Genomic DNA, 25,679 nt, shown 5'->3' with positions numbered 1-25,679 from the left:
GCCGCGCTTATCAAGCCAGGAAACCAGGACCAGACACCTGGCGGAGCCGCGGGGACCCCCGACCCCCCCATCATCTCGCCTAATATTGTCTCGTGGCAGGGTGCAGGTTGAGTCAGGAAAACCACAAGCCGCCACTGTTTGAGAGAGGCTGGACGGCCCCCCGCCCTCCGTGAACTTGCACTGTGCACCTCTCACCCTCTGCACTGATATCTCTGTCTGAAATGCCAAACCACTCTCTCTCTCCATCTGGCATTTCAGCTTGACGTCGACCAATGAGCGCATTCTTCCTGCTTGTGCACTTGACTCAGTGCAAGTCGGAGAGGTTTGAGTGGTTGTTAAATGCTTGGAGAGGAGTTTTCATGTTTCAGGTTTCATGTTTTCATTGATAATTAACTACATGAAAATAAAAACACAGGTCACATCAGTACTTGCAAAATGTCATTTAGTTGTAATTTGTATTTTACACTAATATAAAGAATATGAGTTAAGCAGCAAAAATCCAGCTGTTTTTGTCCATCTCAAGGGACTCAACTGTTTTCTGAAGCTGAGTCATGATTGGTCTTTGCCTGTGCCCTGAGCAGCTCTGATGTCATTTTGTGATGTTGGCAACAAGTGGCAAAATGGCCGCCCCCCTGAGATGGCTAAAAATGGGTGGAATTTGCTGGGGAAGTCAACCAAAACATATTTTTTTCAAGAATATGTTCCCAGCAGGCCCACTAGTTGAAACACGGCATTAAGATTAATTTTGCGTTTGTGGAATATAAGTTAAGAGCAAAATGCACTCATCCTTAGCCATCTCTGGCTGACCTGTTTTCTGAATCTGAGCCGTGATTGGTCGTTGTGAGCAGTTGTGATGTCATTTTCAGTCATCTGAAGACAAAATGGCCGCCCCCAGAGATGGCTAAAAATTGGTGGATTTTGCTGAATAACTCATATTCTACATACACAATATTAGTCAGAATGCCGTGTTTCAACTAGTGGGCCTGCTGGGAACATATTCTTGAAAAAAATATGTTTGGGTTGACTTCCAATTTAAGTCATATTGCACAAACACAATATTGTCATGTTTACACTAGTGAAGGCGCATAGAACATATGATTGGAAAGAACATTTTGGGGTTGACTTCCCTTTAATTATGATTTTGTACATACTGTATGCTACCTGCATATGCCTCTTCAAATCAATTAAAAAAAAAATAAAAAGTACTTTTTAATTTATTTATTCAGACAGGTATTCTAGTAAGACCTGATTTTTTTTTTTTTTTTGGGGGGGGGGTATACCAGGTTACCCTCCTGCTCAGCTCCTTGCTTCCATTTGTGGCCAGTTGTAGACACTGGCAGTGTAGCTTAACATTGAAGGCCACTTTTTTCATTTTCTATGGGATCAATTCAAACTAATTGCACACAAAATTGACTGGTAATTCCATTATTGTCTTCCTTTCACCCAGTTAACTAGAATGGGCTACAACTCCTGCAGTGACCTTGAACGGGATGAATTGGTTATATGGCATGCTTGATCACACTCAAAGGCATTTCAAAATTAATATAAAAGTTAACCAAGCTCAGTTTGAGCATTAAAAGGCGCACCTTTTTCTTCTGAACCCATTCATCCATTTTCTATAGCGCTTGTCCTCATTAGGGTTGCACACAAGATGGAGTCTATCCAAGTTGACTGGGTCAGGGGCATGGTATACCCTGGACTGTTTTTAATTTTTTTTTAAAATGGAGAGATGGAACAATAATAATGATTATTATTCAATGGCAAGTGCTCCATATTAAGTGTTTTTGTTTGGAATGCAAGCACATTCAAATAAATGCAAATAATACATCGTTTTGGAGGAATGCAACGACCATACTGAGTGTAAACATAACGGCAGTCTCCTTCTGTTCCCTCATTTTAGAGGCTTCAATTAGAAAACAAGGCTGGGATGTTGTGAGTTAACTTTAACGGCCAATAAGGGGATAGTGACTTTATAGCCCGGCATTCTGGTAGAAAGCAGTTGGAAAACTCACATGGTGCAAAATTGGAGACCAATCAACCTGGTTTAGGAAACAGATGTGCTTTGGGATATATATATATATATATATATATATACATATATATATATATATATATATATATATATATATATATATATATTAGGGCTGTCAAACGAATACACATGAGTTGAACATTGAACATTGAGTTAATCACAGCTTAGAAAATCATATTAATCGTAATTGATTGCAATTCAACTCCTAAATATGCCACATTTTTCTGTAAATTGTTGGAATGGAAAGATAAAAGATTTGACGGATATATACATTCAACATACGGTTCATATGACATGTATCTTTTTATTATATCAATAAATCCTCATGAGATGAAAATTAAAATTTTTAAATTAAAATTATTAACGTTCTCTGTAGTAGACAGTATTTTTATTCAGTACAAAAACAAAAACACAAAAGGGCCTCAGAACAGTGACAGAAATATTTCAAATGTGTGCAAAGAAAGTGTGTGTGGGAGGGTGTGCGTGGGAGTGTATGTGTGTGTGTGTAATGTACACATTTATATGTGGCCCTTATAATATTCTTACAGTTTATGTTTTGCGAGTGGTCACTGAAGTGCTTATAAATGTGATTGGCTTATATGACAGGTATGTTATCTTCTGTTTAGCACGTCATGTGTTAGATTAAGTGACTTTATTAACACAAAACAAGACAGCCCTCTTCTCTACTCATCCTCAGTGGCTGAGGCAAACCAATTTATTCACATTCCTGGGATTTAAAGCTGCCCTCTTCTTTCTAACTGCTCCTTTATACTCTTGCGGGAGACACGCATCCGCTCTGCTGCTCACTGCACTTGTGTGGGACTATGCATGGGCGGTTCTGCGCATGCGTTAAATACATTTCATATATATATATATATATATATATATATATATATATATATATATATATATATATATATATATATATATATATATATATATTAGGGATGGGACGAGATCTTGCGGAATTAGAACGCCACAAGATTTCTCATCCCTGCACGGCACGAGATCTATTTTCTTTTAATGGAAAAAAATAAATTAAAAAAAATATTTTGATGGTGTTTTGGAGTCTGGGTGATTATAGCAGATGTCCTAAAAGGAGCTGTCACCGAATGGGAACTTCCGAGGCCAAATCACGGAGTCGCTGGTGTGACCGACAACGCTCGCAACATGGATGTGGCGATACGTGAGGCTGGCTTTGAGCCACACATTAAGTGCTTATCGTGCAGGCAATGAACGCAACGCTAGTGCAGCTGGTCCAAAGTTGGCCGCATATCATGTTTGTTTAGACGTGTCAAGCGTATAATTTCTTTTTTTTTCACCGATGCTCAGCAGCAGCACTTTTGACGTCCATACAAAGACAGCTCGAACTGGCCGCAAACCAATTATGGACGTAATCACGCGCTAGAACAACTCTTTGGACATGATGGTGATCTAGATCAGCGGGGTGCCGTATCTGCAGCTCTGAGGAGCCCAGAACTACGACGAGTTGCAGAAATCTTGACACAGACACAGTGTCATTCCTCTTGTTGAAGATCAAGTGAGAAAGAAGTGTAACTCGACAGACGAAAAAACTCTTCCCATCAGTTGCTGACCACTGACATGGTGGAGACAAAACCGTTCCAAATATCCTTCACTTGCTATTGCCTAAATGTATTTTTCCATCCCTGCGACATCAGTGGCCAGCGAGCATGCCTCTTCTACAGCAGGTAGTATAGTTACTGTGGACAGGTGGACCCTGACAATGTGGACATGCTTGTATTTCTGAAAAAAAGAAAGACCCTTAAAGTTTAGAGAATTGTTAGATGGTCCCAGTTTGCTGGCAATCTCAGCTGCAACTGTTATTGATGTAGCATTTGAAAAATAGCACAAGAAAGTATTTTCATTTTGACGAAGTATTCAATAAGAGGAAAGCTCTCAGCTTTAGCTGTTATTGCAGCAATATTTGAGAGCATGTAACAAAAGTGACTCCTGTTAACATTTGCACTTTAGAGCTAGATGATTAATTTTCTTGCAGTCTGTTCGATAAAAAAACATTTTGAAAACTGAAAAAATTACATTAGGGATTATTTTATATTTGAAATTTAGAATTTTAGCAAAAAAATAAAAAAAATAAATATATATATATATATATATATATATATATATATATATATATATATATATATATATATATATATATATATCCTTCATTAGCCATACCGCTTATCCTCACAAGGGTCGTGGGCGTGCTGGAGCCTATCCCAGCTGTCTTTGGGCAGTAGGTGGGGGACACCCTGAATTGGTTGCCAGCCAATCGCAGGGCACACAGAGACAAACAAACATCCGCACTCACAATCACACCTAGGGGCAATTTAGAGAGTCCAATCAACTTACCATGCATGTTTTTGGAATGTGGGAGGAAACCGGAGTACCCGGAGGAAACCCACGCAGGCACGGGGAGAACATGCAAACTCCACACAGGGAGGCCGGAGCCGGGATCGAACCCACGACCTCTGAACTGTGAGGCGGACGTGTTAACCAGTCGACCACCATGCTGCATCCACTTCCTCCCAGACAAAAATAGTCTGACATAAGGGGAATGATATATGATCCCAGTCATTCATCTAAATTGGACAAATGAGACCCACACATCTGAGCTGTGAACGACGCTGTCCCGACAGCGCAGAATGAATGGGCCACAATTTAGATCTTCGTGAGTGTGTGTATAATTATTGTGGCAGTTCCACTCTCCGTACAAATTGTACTGTACAGTGTGTGTTCAAGAATTGAAATACACGTTAGCATTGCAACTATGACTTTCCTTAGGATTATCTGTGTATTTTCACAACGTGTGAGTCTGCCAAAGTTTTTAGCGTGCATGAGTGGGTGTGCGTGTGCGCGCGTGTGTGTGTGTGAGAGAGAGAAAGGGGGGTAGCGTGAGAGGTGGCATTGTTGCATCTGCTCCTCATTAAAGGGCGCTAATGAACGCATGTGTGTTCCACCTGGTTTGATGGACTGGGGGGGTTAACGGGGGCTTGGCCTTTCCCAGCTTTCACAAAAACTGTCCCAAGACAAACAGGGCGGCTCCATCCCCAGACGGTCATCTGACAACACTTTGTCGGTTGCTCCTCTAATGATGAAGGTGATGCCTGCCAAAAGCGCCCCCCCCCCCCCCCCCCCGCTTAGCAAGACTCTGACTCTCATGGAAGCACGAGGAGGAGTAAAAGCCTTAGCAGTGTAAACAAAATTTATTAGCTTTTAAATAGTACAACAAATATTTATCGAAGATGGAATTTTTAAATGTGTATAATACATTTGATCCCCTGATTTTTGAATTGACATGCCCTATATTTTAAAGTGTTGGCTTATAGGAGAAATATGCATGTGTGTGTATGTGTTTTCTTTTGTTGTTGTTTTTTTTACACATTAAAACAATTCCCTGCTGTCTTAATAACAAGTCTATGATGACCTTTTGTCAAATTACCCCAAGGATCACAAGTTACAGCACACCTTTATCCCCTTTTGAACTTTGTCCTTCCACCACATGCAAATGAGCCACTGTTCACCCCGTCCCTCTAGGTTAGGGGTCTGCAACCCACGGCTCCAAAGCCACATGTGGCTTTTTCATTCGTCTACTGTGGCTGTCTGTGACTTTGGAAAATAATGAGTACTTCATTTAAAGTCAAACTACAGTTGTTTGTTGGTTTTCGAAATGCAATGGTAAATAAGAAGATTATGGTGCTAAAACCTTTTTAGAGGTTTTTTGGTTGCTGAAAATATTTTTCAAAAGCGGCAATGTGTAACAAACAGATTCCAGCAAGTCTATTTCTATTCCCGCAATGTCAAGCACGGCATCCTCAGTCAGGCATACTGCACTCCGACCGCCGTGATTTTTATGCAAATGAGGGATGCTGCCGTGATTGGCCGGGCAAAGCACTCCCTACATCCTGTCCCAAATTCTACCAGTGCAAAGTCTCGCAAAATACCAAAAGAAAGAAAACAGAACAAAAATAAGGCCCTTTGTCCCTGTAATCAGACCCCGCTCGTAACTCTTTATCCAAAACGTGAGTAGCGAAAAATCCAGAGCTGGGCATTTAAATTGAGCGTCCGTTATTCGTCATCTGTCTGCAGCGAGGGTACCCTTCCATCGTCCGTCATTCATCTTTTTCCAGGGGGGAACATATAGTACCTGTCAGGGGCGTTACCAGAGAGGCGACAGGGTGGGCAGTACCCACCCACAGACACGCTCTGCCCACCCAAAGAAAACTGGATGTAATTCTGATAAATGGGATATAAAAAATCAGCATCAAATCAACTTTCATTTGTTAAGCCCAAATCACAACAACAGTTATCTCAATTAAGGAGAAAACAAATCACATTTTAAGGTGCACTAGCCCTACGCTGGATTTCGACCTACTTGAGCATTGTAGGACTTTTTTGCTCCCCCAGGTAATAGTAATGCCCACCCACACCTGGCATCCCGGTAACACCACTGGTACCTGTCTATAGGCCGGTCCGCGTCTAATTTTAATCTTTTGCCGTCGGCGAGTCCGAATAAATTTTCACTCGTACAGCACCCCCACACCCCCCTTCGTTAACAGTCAGTAAAACGGGCTTCCTCAGTGGCGGCTAAACGGACTGCTCCGTCACAGAGACGGAATGCCCAGTGCTGGAAAAATCTAGTGACATTTTCTGATTCTGAGACTCCACTCTGAGCTGCAGACAGAGGAGGATGTTCACAGTGTTATTTTCACTGTTAATGCCACTTCTCAATTTAGTGTGCAGATCTGTGTATGTGTTGCACGTAGCGGACACACAATCGTGATGTTAAAATTCGGCATACCTCAGAATGGCTCACAGACACATTTTAGGAAGTAGGCGGCTCACAAAAGATCGGCTGTGTAACTTCACACTTGATGGGTGGGCAGGCACTCCAGAAACAAGCAATTAAAAAGTCAACTTCCCATAAAATATCCCCTAAAAGAAGGCGCAAAGATCAGTGAGCTCCAGTTTGGGCCATGCAGCCTGTGAGAGTAATGCATGAAAACTGAAACTCAAATAATTGTATCTTTTTTACAATGTAATTGAGCGCTAAAGTAGGCTGTTTGTAGAAGAAATGTTCCAGTGTGAAGTGCCTTCTTAAATGGACTCATTCAGAACATTCAGATCTGGTATCCAGTCGAAAACGCTGAAAGGCCGTATCTTAGAGCAGCAGAGGCTTGCGAGCGTAGCAACTTTGGGGTTTCGTGAGCCCTCGTAAAACATGGCAAACATGTTTACTAGGACTGGGATGATACACTTTGTCCCAGTCCGATACGGATCACGATAATCGGGTTGCGGTCCGATACGTATTGCGGTACTTAAATATAAAAATTAGGATTTAAAAAACTGAGGCATGTGTTTCCAAAGTTTTAACTTAAGTGCCATTCGACATTTGTTCAAGTGTCACTATTGAAAAGTGCAAGTAACTTTTCCTGACACACAGGAATGTAAGAGAGAAAAAATGAAAAAGACAAACAACACTCCAATCGCAAAGCTCAAATTTAAGGGCCTCAAATGTTCCAAAAGCATGTTATAGAATGTGCAAAACCAGAGCTGGGCAATCCGTCCCGGGGCCGGACCGGCCGGACGCCCATTTTTGGGGCCGAGGGCGGGGTCTGACATGTTTGAAAATCAGAAAATGTTTGCTCGACTAAGCAAGGTTCCGCCACTTCCATTTTTCTTTGCTATCGTAATTGGCATTTATTAAAGATATTTAAAATATATGTCACTCCCACGCATTTTGAATGGGGATCCACTTCCGAGTGGATTTTAGGTGGAAGATACATCTTGCAGATGCGCTGGGACACATCATCAGTGATATTTCCTGGCGTCATCGGGGGTTTCGGGTCTCTCAACATCAGACCCCCTCAGCCTAGGTGACCACACCGGGGTGACCAATCCCCGGCCTGTGTCCCAGCAGCGTTTGCCCACGGTTCTGCCCTCTTAATCCACAGCCATTTTGTGGCTTTCTCCGCGGCTTCAGTTGCGGATCTGACAGCCTTCCGCTTTGCCTCCCCGACAAGTCCTAGCCGGGTGAACACTGTGCAGAGTGACCGCCCTGCAAATCCCCGACAGCCCACCTCAAGAGGCTCATAGATTGTCTTCCAGCCTTGCCTCCTGCACTCTTCCACCAGCTCCTGGTACTTGGCATGCTTCCTCTCATTGGCCTCGTCCATGCGTTCCTCCCATGGCACAGTCAGTTCCAGAATAATCAGCTGCTTGGTGGAATCTAATACAATGACAATGTCTGGGCATAGCCTGGTTGATGTAATCCTGGAAGGGAACTTCAGTTGCCTGCCCGAGTCCACTTCCAGTTGCCAGTCGTTGGCAAAGGTGAGGAGGCCGGACTTTTCCTTTGGTGATATACTGGGCTTCTCTCCAGCTCTGTGGAATGCATTGGTCTGTGGCTTGCGGTGGCCTTTGCTGGTGTTGATGGCGGTGACAATGCTGTCAGCGACAGTCCTAACCCACCCAGCACCAGACCTCTTCTGGATGTTGGATTTTGGGCTAAATCTGGCTGGTCCGTTTTAGACTTGATTTAGCCCAGAAATAGTCGTTGAAAATTGTGCTGTGTTTGGGTCATCCAAATGTGTCCAAATTTAGTCCGAAAATAGTCGTTGAAAACTGGGTTGTGTTATAGCCCCTCCAACATAGTCCAAATTTATCCCAAAAATAGTCGTTTAGATTTGGGTTGTGTTTAGCCCGACCAATGTGGTCCAAATTTAATACAAAAATAGTTGTTAATAATTGGGTTTATTTTATCCCCTTCGTTGTGGTCCAACTTTAGTCCAAAAATAGTCATTGAAAATTGACTATTGTTTTAGCCCGTCCAATGTGGTCCAAATTTAGTCCAAAAATAGTTCTTGATAATTGGGTTTTGTTCATCCCCTTCATTGTGGTCCAACTTTAGTCCAAAACTAGTCATTGAAACCTGGCTATTGTTTTAGCCCTTCCAACGTGGTACAAGTTTAGACCAAAAATAGTCGTTGAAAACTGGATTGTGTTGTAGCCCGTGAAATGTGGTCCAAATTTAGTCCAAAAATAGTTGTTGACTATTGTATTGTGTTTAGCCCGTCCAATGAGGCCCAAATTTAGTCCAAAAATTGTTGTTGATAATTGGGTTTTGTTGATCCCCTTCATTGTGGTCCAACTTTAGCCCAAAAATAGTAATTGAAACCTGGTGATTGTTTTAGCCCATCCAACATGGTACAAGTTTAGCCCGAAAATAGTCGTTTAAATTTGGGTCGTGTTTAGCCGTCTTTGTTGTTGTATTATTGTTTTTTTATATATGTAAAGTTCTTTGTTACAGCTGCAGCGGTTGTGAAATGCGCTATATAAATAAAGCTGTATTGCTTTTAATGCTGCATGATGTTAACAAACTATCGTCTCAAAAATGTAATTTTTCTTTGCTATCGTAATTGGCATTTATTAAAGTTTAAAATATGTCACTCCCGCGCATTTTGAATAGGGATGGACTTCCTGGCTGGCAGCCAATCACAGTGATTGTCCCTGACACACTTTGCAGACTGATGTTGGTGTCTTATACATTCAATTCATATCTAAAAAGCACCATGACACAAAATATATGAATTTGCCACAATTCTAAATGCCATGCATTCTACTTTATGAAACCATGACTGAGGACCGCACAGCAAACAATGACCTCCCTGCCATGTTAACATATGCATATCACCGAGTAGGTTGAGATTGGCTGCTTCGTGACCATGTCACACGCATGAGGACCGATTAGTGGGACGGACTAAAATCCACTTCCACCTTCACTGACTCGAGCCCTTTTTTTTTCCCGAAGTGTGTCACCGGGGGGGCCCTCGGCCCCAAAAATGGGTCCAGTCCGGTCCTGGGATGGATTGCCGAGCTCTGTCTGCTTTTCAACCAAATTTAGACTTTAAGGATGTCTTTTTAAAGACATCTTTTCAACTACATGAAAATGACGTCTTTTCACCTTTCACTTTTCAACCAAATTTAGACTGTAAAAGGATGTCTTTTCAAGGACGTCTTTTCAACGACATGTAAATTACGTCTTTTCACCTTATACTTTTCAAACAAATTTAGACTGTAAAAGGATGTCTTTTCAACGACATGAAAATTACGTCTTTTCACCTTTCATTTTTTCAACCAAGTTCGGACGTTTTTTGAACGGACACAAGTGACGTCTTTTCTACGTCTTTTCAACCAATTTTTGCTGGGTGGGAAGCACCTGGTCATGACGCCAGCGATAGCGCCCATCTCCAAGGGTTTTTGGACAGCTGCTGAGTATGTTTTCCACGGAGCCCCGTCCTGAGCAGCGCGGGCAGGATGGTGTCTCCGTTTTTCCCCAGACATGGAGTTTGCTGGACTTGGAAGGACATCGTACACAGCCTGGACTAAGAACCTGATTCGATGGAAGTCTACTTTCCAGATGTTGGACCAGGTGAGTTTCCGTTGCAGAACTTTCTCCCATTTAGTCCATGCTCCTTGCTGCCCCATTCCCACCATTCTGCTGGCTCGTGCTTCCTCCACGCCTGCCCGCACTTCCTCCTGGATCAGATGGTGATGCTCCTTGCCCTGGGCCTTGTCAACTCTGGTTGAGGGAAAGTAGCCAATGCCTGCACGCCCTGTTGCTGTGGACCCCACCAGTGCCTTCTGCCTCATCCATGACTCAGCCACATCTATGGCTTTGCCTGCGTTCCATTTCCTGACTGTTTGCACCTGGATATCAGCTGATGCCACCTTTAGATCTCTAGATTGTAATGCTTCCTGTGTTCTGGACACCGCGAATTCTTCAGTGAGGCCACTGACTGGGAGCTGCAGTATGTTACTGGTGCCATACAGAGAAGAGCTGCGTAGTAGACTGAGCCATCTCCGCAGGTGGCTGCTGATCTTTCTCTCCATGCCTTCGACTGTTGTTATAGGTACTGTGTACACTAACAGAGGCCACAGGATCCGAGGCAGGATGGAATGCTGCTAAATCCAGACCTTGAATCTCTCTGGAAGACCTGACTTGTCAACCTGGCTGAGCCAGTCCTCCAGTTCTTTGCTAGTTCTCTGGATGGAGGCAGAGTCTTTGAGGCTGCAATCAAAGTACTTCCCGAGGCTCTTACCTGGCTTTTCTGTGATAGATGGAATGGTGGCCAGCCATTGAGAAGCAGAACCTGTCCCTCTCTTGAGCACTAGAGACCTTGATTTTTCTGTCTTAAAGCTCAACCGAGCCCAGGTGATGAGCTTCTCTTGGCCTTGGAGAATCCACCTGCCGGCTGGTACAGATGTTGTGGTGACTGTCAGGTTATCCATGAAGGCTCTAATTGGGGGCTGGCGTACTCCTGATGTTGTCAAGGGGCACCTGCACTCTACCTCAGCGGACTTGACTATCATGTTCGTGGCGAGGGCGAAAAGGATGACTGAGATGGTGCAGCCGGTTCTAATGCCTTTCTCAAACAGATGCCAATCTGTGATGTTCCTGATCCAGCAGTGAGTCTGCTTGACTAAGCAAGGGCGGAAGTGGATTTTAGTCCGGCCCACTAATCGGCGCTCATGCATGTGACATGGTCGCGAGGCAGCCAAATTTCACCTCTGCTTATTCGAAAGGCTTTTTTATACTGCCACATTGCATCACGTCGCATTGTTGGCGACAGGTCTGTAACACATGCCACACACGCTTCAGGAATTGTTGCTGGTATACACTACTCTGTGCATTCCCTCTCGTGATAGGTCCGTTATGTCACATGTTGCGATGACATACAGTTTCCCACACCACACAGGTCGTTGCTGCTGCAAAGCAAAATACCGGTAGTTTGGCAGTGATGTGGGTGTTATGTCACGTATGTGTGTGTAAAGAAGCTACTCACACACGTACCACCTTCGCCGCTACCTTCCAGATCGTTTTCGCAATACAATTAAATGCATCGTCTAGTCATCTAGGTCCCAATGTTGTAGAAGGCACGATATCCATTGTTGTCGTCTTTTTGAGGCGACGCCTGCCGACTTTGAATGCAACTGTAACACATTTTCAAAACAACCTTGTGTCCGCGAGTATAAAGTCAATCAAACTGTGCAGCGCTCGCAAAAGACCCGAGCACATCAAGGTAGAGTTCATGCACTTCTTCTGGCGTCTTCCCTACTTTAACAAGCAACACAGCAGGACTTTTCATTGAAATTGAAGAAACTCGCTCTAATTCACCTCTCTCTCTTTCTTTTTCGCTCCGGAAGTATGCTGTAGCAAACCTGCTGCGTATACCAGCATACCATCAAACCATTACGCACCAAAAACTCAAAGAAGTCATAGAAAATTGAAAACACATTTGTTGAGTTAAAACCAGATCCTCAGGGATCTGAGGACATTTGGTTTGACTGTTGAGGCATTTCGGTTGAAATACAAATTGCATGAGTTTTGGGGAGTTCGACTTGTGGACATAATAAGCTATTAGCATTCATTTGGAACTAAAGCTTTATTACATGTAGTTGAGCACTCACTATTTGGCAAGCAGGAGGTCAAGTGATTTGGAGGATGGCTGTCGGGTATTACATACTTCTTCATAGAACGTAAAAAATAAAAAGAAGTTAATAACTTAACCAGTTTTTCAATCCTTGAAAAAGTCTCAATGATCACCCCCAAAAGCCTCCTGTGAGCTTGAATCAGATTAATTGAACAATGAAAACAAGGTAACAATGACTGGAAGGTCTGCGGGGAGAAATTACCAGCCCATGTTCTAAAGAAGGCCACATGATGTGCTAAATATGGGCATGTGGGTGTTTACTCATAGAAAAATAAATTCCATCTCACATTCAACCAAATGCCAAATTAGACACCGCTGTGAAAGTAACTAAAAACCTTTTAAAGACAATACAGTATTCTTCAAGTGTCAAGTCAGTCACCCGATCTCAACCCAATAAAGCTTGCAGCCAATGGACAAATGGACAATGTGAAAATGATAAACATTCTGTCATTGTCCAAATACTTTTAGAGCGTATGCACGATGGAGCACTATACTGTCGGTGGTTTAAAGTCAGGGTACGCTCTCATTCCGTTTGTTTTCCTATACGTCAAATGACTTAAAATGCTATACGAGGCAAAAAATAAGCCAAAATGAAAAAGTGATGTAGACACAATGATAAAAAGTAACAGAATATAAATCACAATCCAATAAAATAAACGGTAAATAGTGTGACAATCAAAAAGACGAGAGCAATCAATCAAACACACATTTCGGGGGGGGGGGAGTCGAAAGAGCTGGCAGCCTCTCACACAGAACTGAGGTCTGCTTTGTCAATCTCTCCTTTGGATTGTTTACGTGCCTCCGATTTTGTGTACTTCATCTACATTTGTGGACATTATTATTGCAGGGTTGAAACCGAGCAGTAACACAAATGAAGAAACCACCATCATTGTGGACCACATAACATTGGAACCTTTTACAGTCATGCTGTGTTTTTTTTCCTTTACCGTTGCACTTTTATGAAAATTCGTATGTGGTGGGATGTTGTTAGACCGACACTGTCTGTAGTGAGGAGCTTTCCCTCAGGCTTCTTCTAGACTAGATTTGACATTCATACGATACCAAAGTGCATACATCGTGTGGACATGCAACCTTTTAAATGTCCCTCTGTAGCCTGACCTCTTGACACGAGATAATAATTTTAGTTAATGAACCAGCCGCTTCAAAATCATTTGGATGCTGCACAAGCGAATGGCTTCTTTTTAATGTCTAATTTTCTTTAATGCTGGACCGACGCATACACTTGTGTGATGCCGTTTTATCTCTAAAATTGGTACATGCTGAAATTAATAATTTTGGAGTTAGGCAAAGGCAGTTGCACATTGGCTTCTACACTATCACCTCATCAATGGAGCATGGTGGCGGTGCTAGTGTTACACAAGAATAAAAATAATTCTACTGGCTGATTCATATTTTTTCCATTCCCCCCTCTACAGAGTATTTTTATAAATTAATATATATGGTTTTGACATCAAAACCAATCAAAATTAATTTTTAACAGAATTGAATATAACTTTTTCCAAAATAACTCAAAATGTATATGCTATTTTTCATTTTTCATTTTTGTAAAATGTAGAAAGTTGATCATATTGACTTCAAAAGTCATCATTAATTAAACAAACATACCCTAAAACAATCATTGTCAAAAATTGTTGGTTGATAATGCAATACTTTTTATTTTGTTAAAACATCAGTTTTTTCGGTAGTGACTGCAACATTTCAGTAGTGACCATATTGTTGCTGCTGTTGCAGTAATACTTTGTGTGAGGGTAGCATTGTAATCACTTAACTAGTTTTACTATATTTTAACTTTTAACGTGTATTATAACTCATGAAACATTATTTTTTTCCATTTTGTAGTGCTTTGTGCTGTAGTCAGGGTCGCAGGGGGTTGGAGTTGATGGCAGATGACTTGGTGCAAAAGCAGGGTACACGCTGGACCGGTTACCTGCCCATCACAGGGCTCTTCATCATTGAAAAACTGTGGTTTCACCTTCGGACTTTCCTTTGCTATCTGCTGGATAATTCATTGGTAGACTTCAGCTTTCCTTCTTCCTTCCTTCTCTTATTTCTTTCTCTTTTCCTTTATTAAATATTCTTTGGATTTCACTGGGTCATTCTAACCTTTCGCCTGTACTCTGTCTCTGCTAGGCTTTTTGGCATTTTTGTGTTTTTCCCTTCAAATTAAGATAAAATATGGAATGGAATATAGTTAAAATCAGAAAGATCTATGTATTACATATGTATCTATGTATTATATTATTTAAAACTTACTTTATCCAAAAATAAACATCATATTGTCACTACCAAAACCATTATGTCACAACCGAAACCTATCTGTATGTTTCGGTAGTGACCGTTTTGGGTCCCTTCAAATTTTGATAAAATATGGAATATAATATTGTTAAAATATTGTTAAAATCAGAAGGATCTATGTATGACATATGTATCTATGTATACAACGTGGCTGCCACAGACAGTTTTGAGCATGTGTACAGAGATAGAAAACAGTACATTTAGCATTAAAATCAAAAGTGCTCATTTTATTGCCGAAATGAGGTGTTCGGTAGTGACGGTCGTTAAAACCACATGCTGATTTTCACATAACTTAATAATGCTGCCAACTAATTACTTGCCATGTGCCTAGTGATGAACAGTAATGAAGGTAATGTCTCTTACTGGTGAAATTTCTGGAGAAAACCAAGCCCTCCCTTCAGACAAATACTCTTTGCGTTTCGGTAGTGACATGAAAATTTAGGACAGGTTTTTTTACATAACTTCTAATTTGAAAAAAATCTACACAATCAATGTAAATCTTTCACCATACATTTAAGCAACCAACATGTTCTATTAATTAAAGTATTTTTTTAAATTGGCAAAAATCTTCTACAGTTTTTTACTTTTTTTTTCATGAATTGAAATTTAGGAGTTAGAGATTGGCACAGCCACCTCCCAATAGGAAGTGACATATATAAGATCACAATTAAAGCCTTGTGGTAAAATAGATGATAACAAGATATTACTAAATATGCAAGGTCTGAACGCTTCATTGTTTTTTTTTAAATTTGATTTTCATTGTGGGACAGCAATTTCAACCAATTCGGTAGAATGGCTCATATATAATTCTCAATTTAAAGCTGAAAGTCAAATCGTAGTGGTGGCAAAAAGCTGAAAATTGTGTCAATGTCCCAATACTTATAGACCTGACTTTATCTGTGACTGGAGGATACCCATTTTTTATTTTTTTTTGCAAACCCATCCATCCATCCATTATCTATACCGCTTATCCTCACAAGGGTCGCGGGGCGTGTTGCAGCCTATCCCAGCTGTCTTCGGGCAGTGGGCGGGGGACACCCTGAATTGGTCGCCAGCCCATCGCAGGGCACACAGAGACAAACATCCGCACTCACAATCACACCTAGGGGCAATTTAGAGAGTCCAATCAACTTACCATGCATGTTTTTGGAATGTGGGAGGAAACCGGAGTACCCGGAGAAAACTCACGCAGGCACGGGGAGAACATGCAAACTCCACACAGGGAGGCCGGAGCCGGGATCGAACCCACGACCTCTGAACTGTGAGGCAGATGTGCTAACCATTCGGCCACCGTGCCGCCTTTTGCAAACCCATTTTTCCAAAAGATCTTTGAAGCTTGAAATGTTTAAAGTGGTAACTGAACAAATGATGTGTGATTACAGCATTACTGCTGATTTTAAAGCAGTGTCACAAGCCGTAACCACTGCAACACAACACTACCCGGTGGTTTAGGTGAACAATGGCACTTTCAATTTTGAAGTTGAATTAAGATGCTAAATTGCCATTTTGGAAGCCAATCTGCCCTGGATTTATTTGTTTATCCTCCTTTCAAAAATGAACAAAGACCTCCAGTATTTTACATTACTCAGCAAGATAAGTAATGATAGTAGCCTGATAATCCTTAAATATTGCTCCATTTTTCCATATCAAGAGCTAAAGAGTCGGAAGAAGTGATGATTTAGTTAGCGGAAGAAGTGATGATTTAGTTTCAGTCACTTTTGTGCATCCGTGCATCTCAGTCAAACGTTTTCCGCGGCGACCGCCACTGGTAACGACAGTTGAATGGTTGCTCGCTCCTTGTTTACTACGAACTGGCAAAGTAACACTTCACTCAGAACTTATAAGTGCTTGTTCATTTAATATGCAAATAGCTCACCTGTCACTCTGGGAGAGTAGCTAACACCTGCTTTCACATTGTGATGGAGAAAGTTTGCCAGGTTGGTTTGGCATGAGCACAGAGGAACTTAAGACACAGACAATAGAGGGAGTTGTAGCTCACATATTGAAGCGTATAACCATGTGACCCATGGAGCTGATGCCACTGCCACCTCTGCTTGGCCCTCTTTGGATATGTGTGTGCCAGCCTTGGTTCCGGAGGACGCAAACACAGGCATCCATCTGCACAAACCTGATTGAAATAGAACAGACACAATTATCTCCCCGCGTCCCCAAAACCGTTAATGGGTGACCGTAGCTCAACCTCTGCCTGTATGACTCGTATAGTCTGCTTCGAGTAAGGTGAGCATGTTATTGGGAGGGTGGGGGTGTATTCTAGGCAGTGTTAAGTCAAGCAGGAACCCTCAATGTTGCTAATTTATTTACAGATTTAATTAGATGGATAGAGCCCTCACAGATATAAGAAAGCGAGGAGATGTTGCCAGCGTTACAGCACTTTAATTATGGTAGCAGGCTCCTGATCCCTGCGCTCCGCTGTCTAGGGAGCCAGTTAATTAAAATCCTCATTATTTTACTTTTAATTAGTTCCCCCCTCTTTTGTTTCCTTTCACCATATGGCCGTGTTCCGTGGTCAAATTAACGTAATTGAGCTAATTAAGCCGATCACTTTAATTATTCAAAGCGTTCCGATTGGCCATGAGAAGTTCTCTCGCTCTGCCATTACTGACATTCCTGCAAGACGCTCGGAGTTGTACACGCTTTGTCATTATGCTCCGCGACTCCCATGCGGAAGGCAGTGAGTTATGGCTCCAGCATGCATCACTTCCTACATGCTCCAGCAATGTCTCATGTTTCACCAACATACAACGCAGCACAGCACAGCACAGCACAGCACAGCAGACGTCAGCCGGTTCGAAGTCAGCTCACAAAACGTCTGCTCATTTAGCACTCGGAGGTTGAGACAAATGAGGTTATTGTGATATATTGCCGCATCTACGCTGTGGAAGTCATTTGGTGCTGCATAGTGCATACTGTAGCTCTGCCAACAACGGCGACTATCATAAGGACGGTGAAACAGTAGACAACCATTGCTTTTCATGCTTTAGAGAGAGAGAGAGAGAGAGAGAGAGAGAAAAAAACATCACGAGAACCAGATGGCAGTTTTACAGCAAACATACTTTTGCTGAGCCTCTTGCCCAACTGTGGACTAGACTTGTCCATCAGGAGTAAACTTCACTGCTAAGTGCACATAAAATGTTGAAGCAGGAGGAACCTTATCTCATCATGCATTTTTTTTCAAGTTGTACAGATGATTAGAATGATACAAAAGAGACTAAACAAACTGGCACCACTTCCATAATAGATACAAAAAGTACACACTTTAATACCAGATTATTTTATGACGGCATTTTGAGTATGACTGCATCCATGTTTTGGCCCATTACATTTTGACGAAAATCCAAATAAAGATGCAGATTTTTTTAATATATATTTGTTTTTTATTTTTTGCCATGTCTTAATATTGTTGAATAACGCCTTTGGGGGGAGGTCTGCACTCTCCTGAGTTCTGATATGTAGCACCGTTGCTGAGATGTGTTGGTACCATTCAATGGACGACATCTGAAAGGTCAAACCAAAAGCAGAACATCACTGATTCTTAAAGAGGAAATCAACCCCCAAATTTTCTTTACAATATGTTGTGTGCGCCTCCACTCGTCCAAACACGGCATTCTGACTACAATTGCATGTGCGAAATGTGAGTTGAGCAGCAAAATCCACCCATTTTTAGCCATCTCAGGGGCGGCCATTTTGTCACTTCTGTCGACTGAAAATGGCATCCAAATTGCTCATGGCTCAGGTAACAGCCAATCACGGCTCACCTGTTTTCTGAAACTGAGCCATGATTGGTTGTTACCCGAGCCATGAGCAACTGTGATATCATTTTCAGTCTACAGCAAGTGACAAAATGGCCGCCGCCGCCGAGATGGACAAAAACAGGTGGATTTTGCTTCTTAATGCGTATTCCACAAACGCACAAATCAGAATTTCAGAAAGTTTCGACTAGTGTCGCTGCATGGAACATATTATTGTAAAGAATTTTGGGGGGTTGGCTTCCCCTGTAACACCTTTCTTCACAGCGAGGAATCATCATCAAGACCAAGGCATTGAAACTGCATCTTGGCACTGAGTCACAAGAGTAGTCTGGGTAAGAAGACGACGTTTCATCACGAGCATGTAAAAATATCCTGGCATCATTTGTGCCTTCACACAGTGTGCGGTGGTGGAGCTCAGGCAATTACTCTCATCTCCATGTGTTAATATGATTAATTAGCAGGAATAAACACTTTCCTATGACACAGGCTACATGGTGAGCCACACACCTGCACAAGCTCTGATAAAAGACAACGCCTCATGGCATAGAGCCTTTTCTTGAGACCTGCTAATTGGCATCTGAAAACGTTCTGGCTAATTAGGAAGAGGCAGATGAGGCTTGATTAGTTTAAATGCAAAGTGTAACTTGTGCTGCGGCGGGAGTCGAGAATGTGCAGAGGTTTTAGTTCTTCGCCATCACGATACAAAGATAATTGTAATTGTGATCATTTGCATACGTTAATGAATTTGCGTGACGCCCCTTGATCAGACGTGGAATAAATAATTGATGCAGTATCAGCACCCACCATGACAAGTGGGACATTTTAGAAGAGCTAAGCGCATTAAGGTGCAAGTTTGATGGCTGCAATGCTCCCGGGCAAGGTGCAAAAGTAGAGCAGATGCTATCTTCTGCTCGCTGCGCGTTGCATCCTCACTGCTGTCATCATGCTGAGATTATCCTCACCCCTCTGACGGGATGTCACTTAAAAGTTTTTACATGACATTAAAAAGGTGTCCAGACTTAAAGCTAATTACATATCGTTTGGAATGAGTATTCAACCAAACAGTCATGCAGTACAGCACAGTGCGAGGGGCACAAAGCGGCATGATACATAATAAAGACGTGCAATTCGTTGAAATTCCCTCGATTTCGGCGGGACCACTCCCCTTTAATTAGACCGCTTTCGGATTAGTCTTTATTAGAGGCAGGCAGTCAGCCACGGAGCCAGCCAGCCAGCCACAGGATATGCCCAAAGTTCAGCCTCCCACGAGCTCCGGCGGCACAGATACACGGCTCATGTTTAATTGCTTCTGTAAATGGTCAGAGCTCAAGCCCCCTAATTCCATTCCCCTGGGTAATCAGCCATGTTTTAACCATACAGGGCTTACAAGAGTGAGAGAGACCGCTATAGCCACCATGCTAGGTACCAGGAAGTACAGGACAGCTCTCGTGCTAGCTGCTAAGGGGCCTCACAGTGATGTCAGTGCATATAGGACATTCTTTTTAATTGGAAAACCATCATTTGCTTCCACACATTGAGCAGGAAAATCATGAAGAATACAATTCATTATGGAAATTACAGGCATCGACAATGAAGGGTTCCTATTTTTAACAGTGCTTTAAAAGTTTGGAGCAATTTTTTTTTTTTAAACAGCAGTTTTTCGGAATTAATGGATTTCTTATGACTGAAATATACACTTGGTGCCTGAATCCCCTCCAGTTTAATAATTCAATACCCGGAGTACAATGTCTCCGATAGACATATAAAAGAGACGGATCAGAGTTCATTCAAAACACTGACACTTAGGGAAAATAATGCCACTTGGCACAAGACGGTGACAGTCATATTACAGCAGTCCATCAAACTGTCATTCAAGCATCTTTCGCTTCATCCTCTGATTGATGACGATTGTTGTCTTCTAGCTTTCTCAGAGTCCAGAAGAGTCTCCGCTAGTGCAGTCCACACAGAATGCAAGCATCTGCCACTTTTGTACTGAACACCAGGGGCCCCGTATGGAGGAGGAAAGTCATGACAAATCGAAGGGCCCATTACCGACCGGTCCCTTCCAAAATACTCCAATAATAATTTTTCCTGTGGCCACCGCGCAACAACTACATAAACGTGACTTTGGATGAGGGGTCAGGGATTCTGTGACATGACGATGGGGCGGGATTTCACTGGAGGAAAGCTGGCCCTTCAGGGGAGGGAGGTGTGGCGGTGAACAGAACTCACAACAATGGCAACAGTAGCAAGAGAAAGGAATTGAAGCGTCAACGCACACTCCACTCAGCACACCTGCAAAGAAGACAGAAAAAGAGCAAGGACGTGTGTATGTATCATCATATTTGACTCATTTATGCAGTCATTATAAAAGGGCTTGTCATAGGGCACAGGAAACATCTCAACTATCAGTTCATGAAGACAATATGGCCTTTGATTACACTTTAAGTCACTTGCATTTCCTAAATCAACGGAGAAGAGGTCAAAGTAGTGAAATAGCGGCAAATGCAGGGAGTGAATTCAAGAAAAACATTGATCAAATTACCTGGTTAATGCGGAGCTTATTTTAAGCAATTTATCAAAACCACACAATCTGGTCAGTATTATAGTTATGAAGTCAAGTTGACTTGAGGAAAACTTGTGGTACCGCATTCCGAATATTTGCCACCACATGGGTGGTAGTCGGACTGCCTTTATTGAGCCAAGGCACATATTTTAAGTTGACCAAACAAAATGGTCACAAAAAGTGGATACACATATCAATTATTTACTCTCTGCTATCTAATAGAATATCATTTATTTGTTATGTCACTATAAGATGCTGACACAGGTAGATGGACAAAGATACATTATTTGTTATAAATAAATAATCATCTGACCAATTATGTGAAATGTGATAATTTCCTTTGGCACGCCTTGACATCTCTCAAGACACACTCAAGAGCACACCCGTTGGGAATCACTGCTTTAGGTAATTGGTTGAAAGTCATATGCGCAAACACTATAATTAATAATATCTCTTTTTTTGTTGATTCACAGGGAGTAATTAAGATTTCTTGACAGGAAAAAACGTAGTATATAAGGACTATTATCTATGTAAACATTTGTGTGGGTATAAAATAAAATGCCTCAAACAGGTATTTCTACTTTTTCCAGTTTGTACTCATTTTTAAGGCTGAACTAGATTTCGACATTGTTTTTGTGCCGTACTGACAATGCATATTTAGACAAATTACATTATATTAGAGGTGAAGTGAGTTGACGATGGGAATAACGCACCATAACGTGATGACATTCTTTAATGCAAATGCTCAAGAGAATTTAGAAGCTTAATTTCAAGGTAATTTTGCAGATGTTTTTTACTCGTGTCATTGTTTTCAATTATTTATGCGCCATTGTAATAGTGTTATGTTGTCAGGCCGGGACAGGAGCATCTGTGTTTTCTTTGAATTTCAAAGAACTGGTTGAATACAGGGCTTTGTACTTCTGAGTTATCCTATATTACCCCTTTTCAGTTTATCTGACTGATGAAATATCATGCTATGGAAAATAAGATGACTCAATACATATTTCTAAACATGCTAGATATGTAAAGAATGTATTTACCTTCTGGTCCGTCATCACAGAGTTACTCTGAAGTTGTGGCAGGTGGCTGCTGAGCAAGGCAGCACCGGGTCTGTCGTGCTCACAGAAGATTGTACCATTGATGTAATGGAAGCGATCTCCAGGCATTAGTCTGTTCCTGCATGTGGCGCAGCTGAAACACTGCCACAGAAAAACGGAACGTTAGGCCCGTGAACAGCCATGTACAACAATGTTTGATTGTATTGTGTGTTGTCTGTTTGTGCGCCCAGGAAAATGACCAAGAATAAGATAACCACAATATTATAAACACAAATGACTGTGGAGGGTGTGAACAACAAACATTTATGTATGGCCTTGTTTGTTGTGAAATTAAAATCTTCCCGACAGTGTCAAGCAAAACTGAACTGATGCGGTTTTCGTAGTGGATCGTAGTGAAAAGTGTGCGGGTGTACCTAATGAACTGTCTGAGTCGATGTTTGAGGCTTGGGGGAAGGAGGAATATGCCAGATGTTTCTCTCAAACACACAGCAGGAGGCAAAGCAGGCTGAAGTGGGAGCTGGGGACTTACCTTAAGGTGGTAAACATTTCCCTGTGCCCTCATCACCATTTCATTGGCTGGGATCGACTGGCCACAGGCACTGCACGCCCCGCTGTGCCCAAACAGCCTGCAAATTATATTTAAAAAAATTTTTTTTTAAAAGAAACCTCATTGGATACAACCTCTATATGCTAAAAAGCACCCACATCCATTTTCCTCTTGCCACATAAGAGCTCACCTGATGTAGTCGCTGCGACACAGAATCATGCCTCCCTTGCTGTAGCAGGTGGTGCCAATGTCGCCCAGCTGGGCTTGGCAGCAGGAGCACTTGAGGCAGCGAGTGTGCCAATAACGCTCCATGGAGAAGAGCAGGAAACGGTCAGCGATCTTCCCCCCACATCCTGCACATGACCTCGGGGCCGGCGCTACGCCTGACGCTTGGTTGTTCACCATACTGATGTGGGCCCTCAGTGGCTTCAGGGCACAGGACGCACGCACTGGAAGTAAGCAAAGTGTGAGGAGAGCGTAAGGCATACCTACAGCAGTGTAGTAACTGACCAATATGGCAAGAATGTATTTGAGTTTAATGGCAAGCATATGTTTGGATGAACATGTTTAATTACATTCCTGTGGCTTATTCTCATATTCAAAGAGGTTAACGATCAGTATTAAGACTGCATGCTATTGGAAAAAACATGCGATATGGATGTCGAATATAGCGATATGGATATTATTGCAATATTTAACCTAAATATTGTGCCTAAAGAAATTACCTTTTTATTATCAAACGAAAGATTTTTTTCACGCGGCAAAATAAGCAAGCTCAATTTGTTCTTAGCAAATGAATTGTAATTCCCCGAGATAATGTCCAACTATTGGGTGGCGATGCACAGTTAAGTCTTCATCTAACTAGTCAAACGCAGATAAAAGCATACAATTCCGGAAGAAAATTATTGCATGTCTTTGCGATATGCACATCGCATATGCCATTTTCGTGGAATCAATATTTTTTCGATATATTGTGCAGCCCTAGTCAGTATGCTGTTAGACTTACTAATGTAATCACTATGAATGCATCATACAAAATAGCTCAAAATGACTTGCAGTTTACCAACTGGTAAGTTTACCAAGACTGTACTGCACGGTATATGAAACATGATATAATTTGTTATTTGCAAACAAGGAGCTTCCGTAAAACAAACCAATGTATTTAGATAAAGACAGTGGGGACAATCTGCTCATGGTCGTGTATTTTTTTTTTTTAAGTGAGAGGGAAAGCAGGAAAGTCACCAAATGGGACTTTTGGAAGGGTGCCAGCTTTCAAAGGGAATGCATTCAAGTCAAAGCGTTTCTTTCCGAATCTGTTCTTAATGTAGTGTATAACTTTATCGTTTTTAATTAACCAAACGAAAGGTACAAGTTCAATGAAAGCCTCACTATAACGAGCGCGCGCTGACGGAAAAGAAAAGAAAGAAAGGAAACGAGGAAACAGACGTGTTACCTTTTCGAGCCAAAGGTTTTCCGACTGCGTTGAACTCAAAACACTGTGGAAAATAGTTCTCACTGAAACACGGATGTGTTTACGTCTGTGAAACTGGACTTAGGCATGACTCCATTGCTTCGTAGAAGAGTGTGCCAAAAGAAGAATAAAATCCCAGGCCAGGATGGCGCGCGAACTGCAAATAGTTTGAGGAAAGTCTCTCACTTGGAGCTCCACGAATAGAGAACGACTCGAGGCGGCGAGGAGGAGACACGCTGCTCCTTCCTTTGCTTCCCACTCGCTCTTCCAGCTGTCCGTCTGATTACACGCCTTCCACTGTTTCTGACGCTTATGACAGCGACCCTATTCATCAAATTGCGCAAGGATCTATTTAAATTGCCGAGAGTGGACGCAGTGACGTGCAGCAGGAAACAGCCAATAGCGGAGCAGTAGGCGTGGTCAGAGTCACAATGATTTATGAGTTCCCATTGGGCGATCATGTGCGTCTTTCTGTTTCCACACTTTCATAAAGAAATAAAGCATTTTTTTTTGTAAAAACAAAACAAAAAAAAAGTTTTTGTCCAAAAAGTCCAATTTAAAAAAAAATAAAAAAAGTTCCTACTTGTGTCTTTTTGAAACTTTACGCACAACCCCATTGTTGTATGCTAACATCCTCAAAAATTGCTGTTCCATATTCTTTTAGGATTAACTGTATAACAACCCAAAGAAGGGTGATATGCTCACCAGTGGCGTCTGTCTGGTGGGGGCAGGCGGTTAGACTCTTTGGGGTCTCCAAGCATGTTTGGGGACCAATCCAATCCAATCCATTTTATTAACTGTATATAGCACATTTGAAAAGCAATGCTGTTACAAAGTGCTGCACATATGTTTGTGCAACCAATGAATATATATAGAAGCAAAAAAAAAAAACATAACAAAAATAAATGAATGCATAAAATGAAATTAAAACACACAGAGGACCACACAATTCACACCGTGTTGAAAGCCAGAGAATAAAAGTGGGTCTTAAGACGAGACTTAAAACACTCGACTGAGGAGGCCGTTTGAATATGGAGGGGCAGAGCATTACAGAGTCTGGGGCCAACCACTGAAAAAGCCCTGTCCCCACGGGTTTTAAGGTTCGTCTTCTTCTCCACAAGAAGGTACTGGCCCCCAGACCTCAAAGCGTGCACTGGACTGTAAACCTGAATGAGGTCAGCAATATAGTTTGGGGCCAGTCCATTCAAAGCTTTAAAAACAAATAATAAAATCTACTCTAAAACTAACTGGAAGCCAATGCAAAGATGCAAGAATTGGTGTGATATGATCTCATTTTTTGGCTCCGGTTAAAAGGCGTGCAGTTGAGTTCTGGACTAACTGTAAGCGTGAAAGTGCTTTTTGGGAAATTCCATAATAAAGAGCATTACAGTAGCCCAGACGA

General features: G+C 41.9%; 1 protein-coding gene and 1 pseudogene across 2 annotated transcripts; both read right to left on the bottom strand.

Annotated features, from left to right (window-relative positions):
• Positions 1-7,923: 7,923 nt before the first annotated feature.
• On the bottom strand, positions 7,924-17,982 carry LOC147147938 (uncharacterized; annotated as a pseudogene).
• Positions 17,983-20,114: 2,132 nt separating this feature from the next.
• On the bottom strand, positions 20,115-24,612 carry lmo4lb (LIM domain only 4-like b). 2 transcript variants are annotated; one of them, XM_086031574.1, is made up of 5 exons: positions 24,260-24,612; positions 22,997-23,255; positions 22,789-22,885; positions 22,242-22,400; positions 20,115-20,930 (listed from the first exon to the last, which is right to left on the bottom strand). In XM_086031574.1, exons 2-5 carry the CDS (start codon positions 23,209-23,211, stop codon positions 20,922-20,924), a joined length of 480 nt encoding a protein of 159 aa, XP_085887700.1. In that variant the 5' UTR covers positions 23,212-23,255; positions 24,260-24,612; the 3' UTR covers positions 20,115-20,921. The 2 variants fall into 2 exon arrangements, with proteins under 2 accessions (XP_085887700.1, XP_085887699.1); XM_086031573.1 differs by having other exon boundaries at positions 24,464-24,604.
• Between the last annotated feature and the right edge of the window lie 1,067 nt (positions 24,613-25,679).

This window comes from Filicampus tigris, chromosome 5 (genome assembly GCF_054856515.1).
Source record: "Filicampus tigris isolate MCC_2025a chromosome 5, RoL_Ftig_1.0, whole genome shotgun sequence".
NCBI classification, from domain to species: domain Eukaryota; kingdom Metazoa; phylum Chordata; class Actinopteri; order Syngnathiformes; family Syngnathidae; genus Filicampus; species Filicampus tigris.
Note: the sequence above shows the minus strand (reverse complement) of the source record. Positions and strands in the feature narration are given on the sequence as shown.

Bases quoted from the DNA above. Each gene is read 5' to 3' on its own strand.
- lmo4lb (XM_086031573.1), bottom strand. The intron at 22,886-22,996 runs GTGAGCTCTTAT...TATAATTTGCAG, and splicing joins TGTCGCAGCGACTACATCAG to GCTGTTTGGGCACAGCGGGG. The intron at 22,401-22,788 runs GTAAGTCCCCAG...TTTCTGTGGCAG, and splicing joins GAAATGTTTACCACCTTAAG to TGTTTCAGCTGCGCCACATG.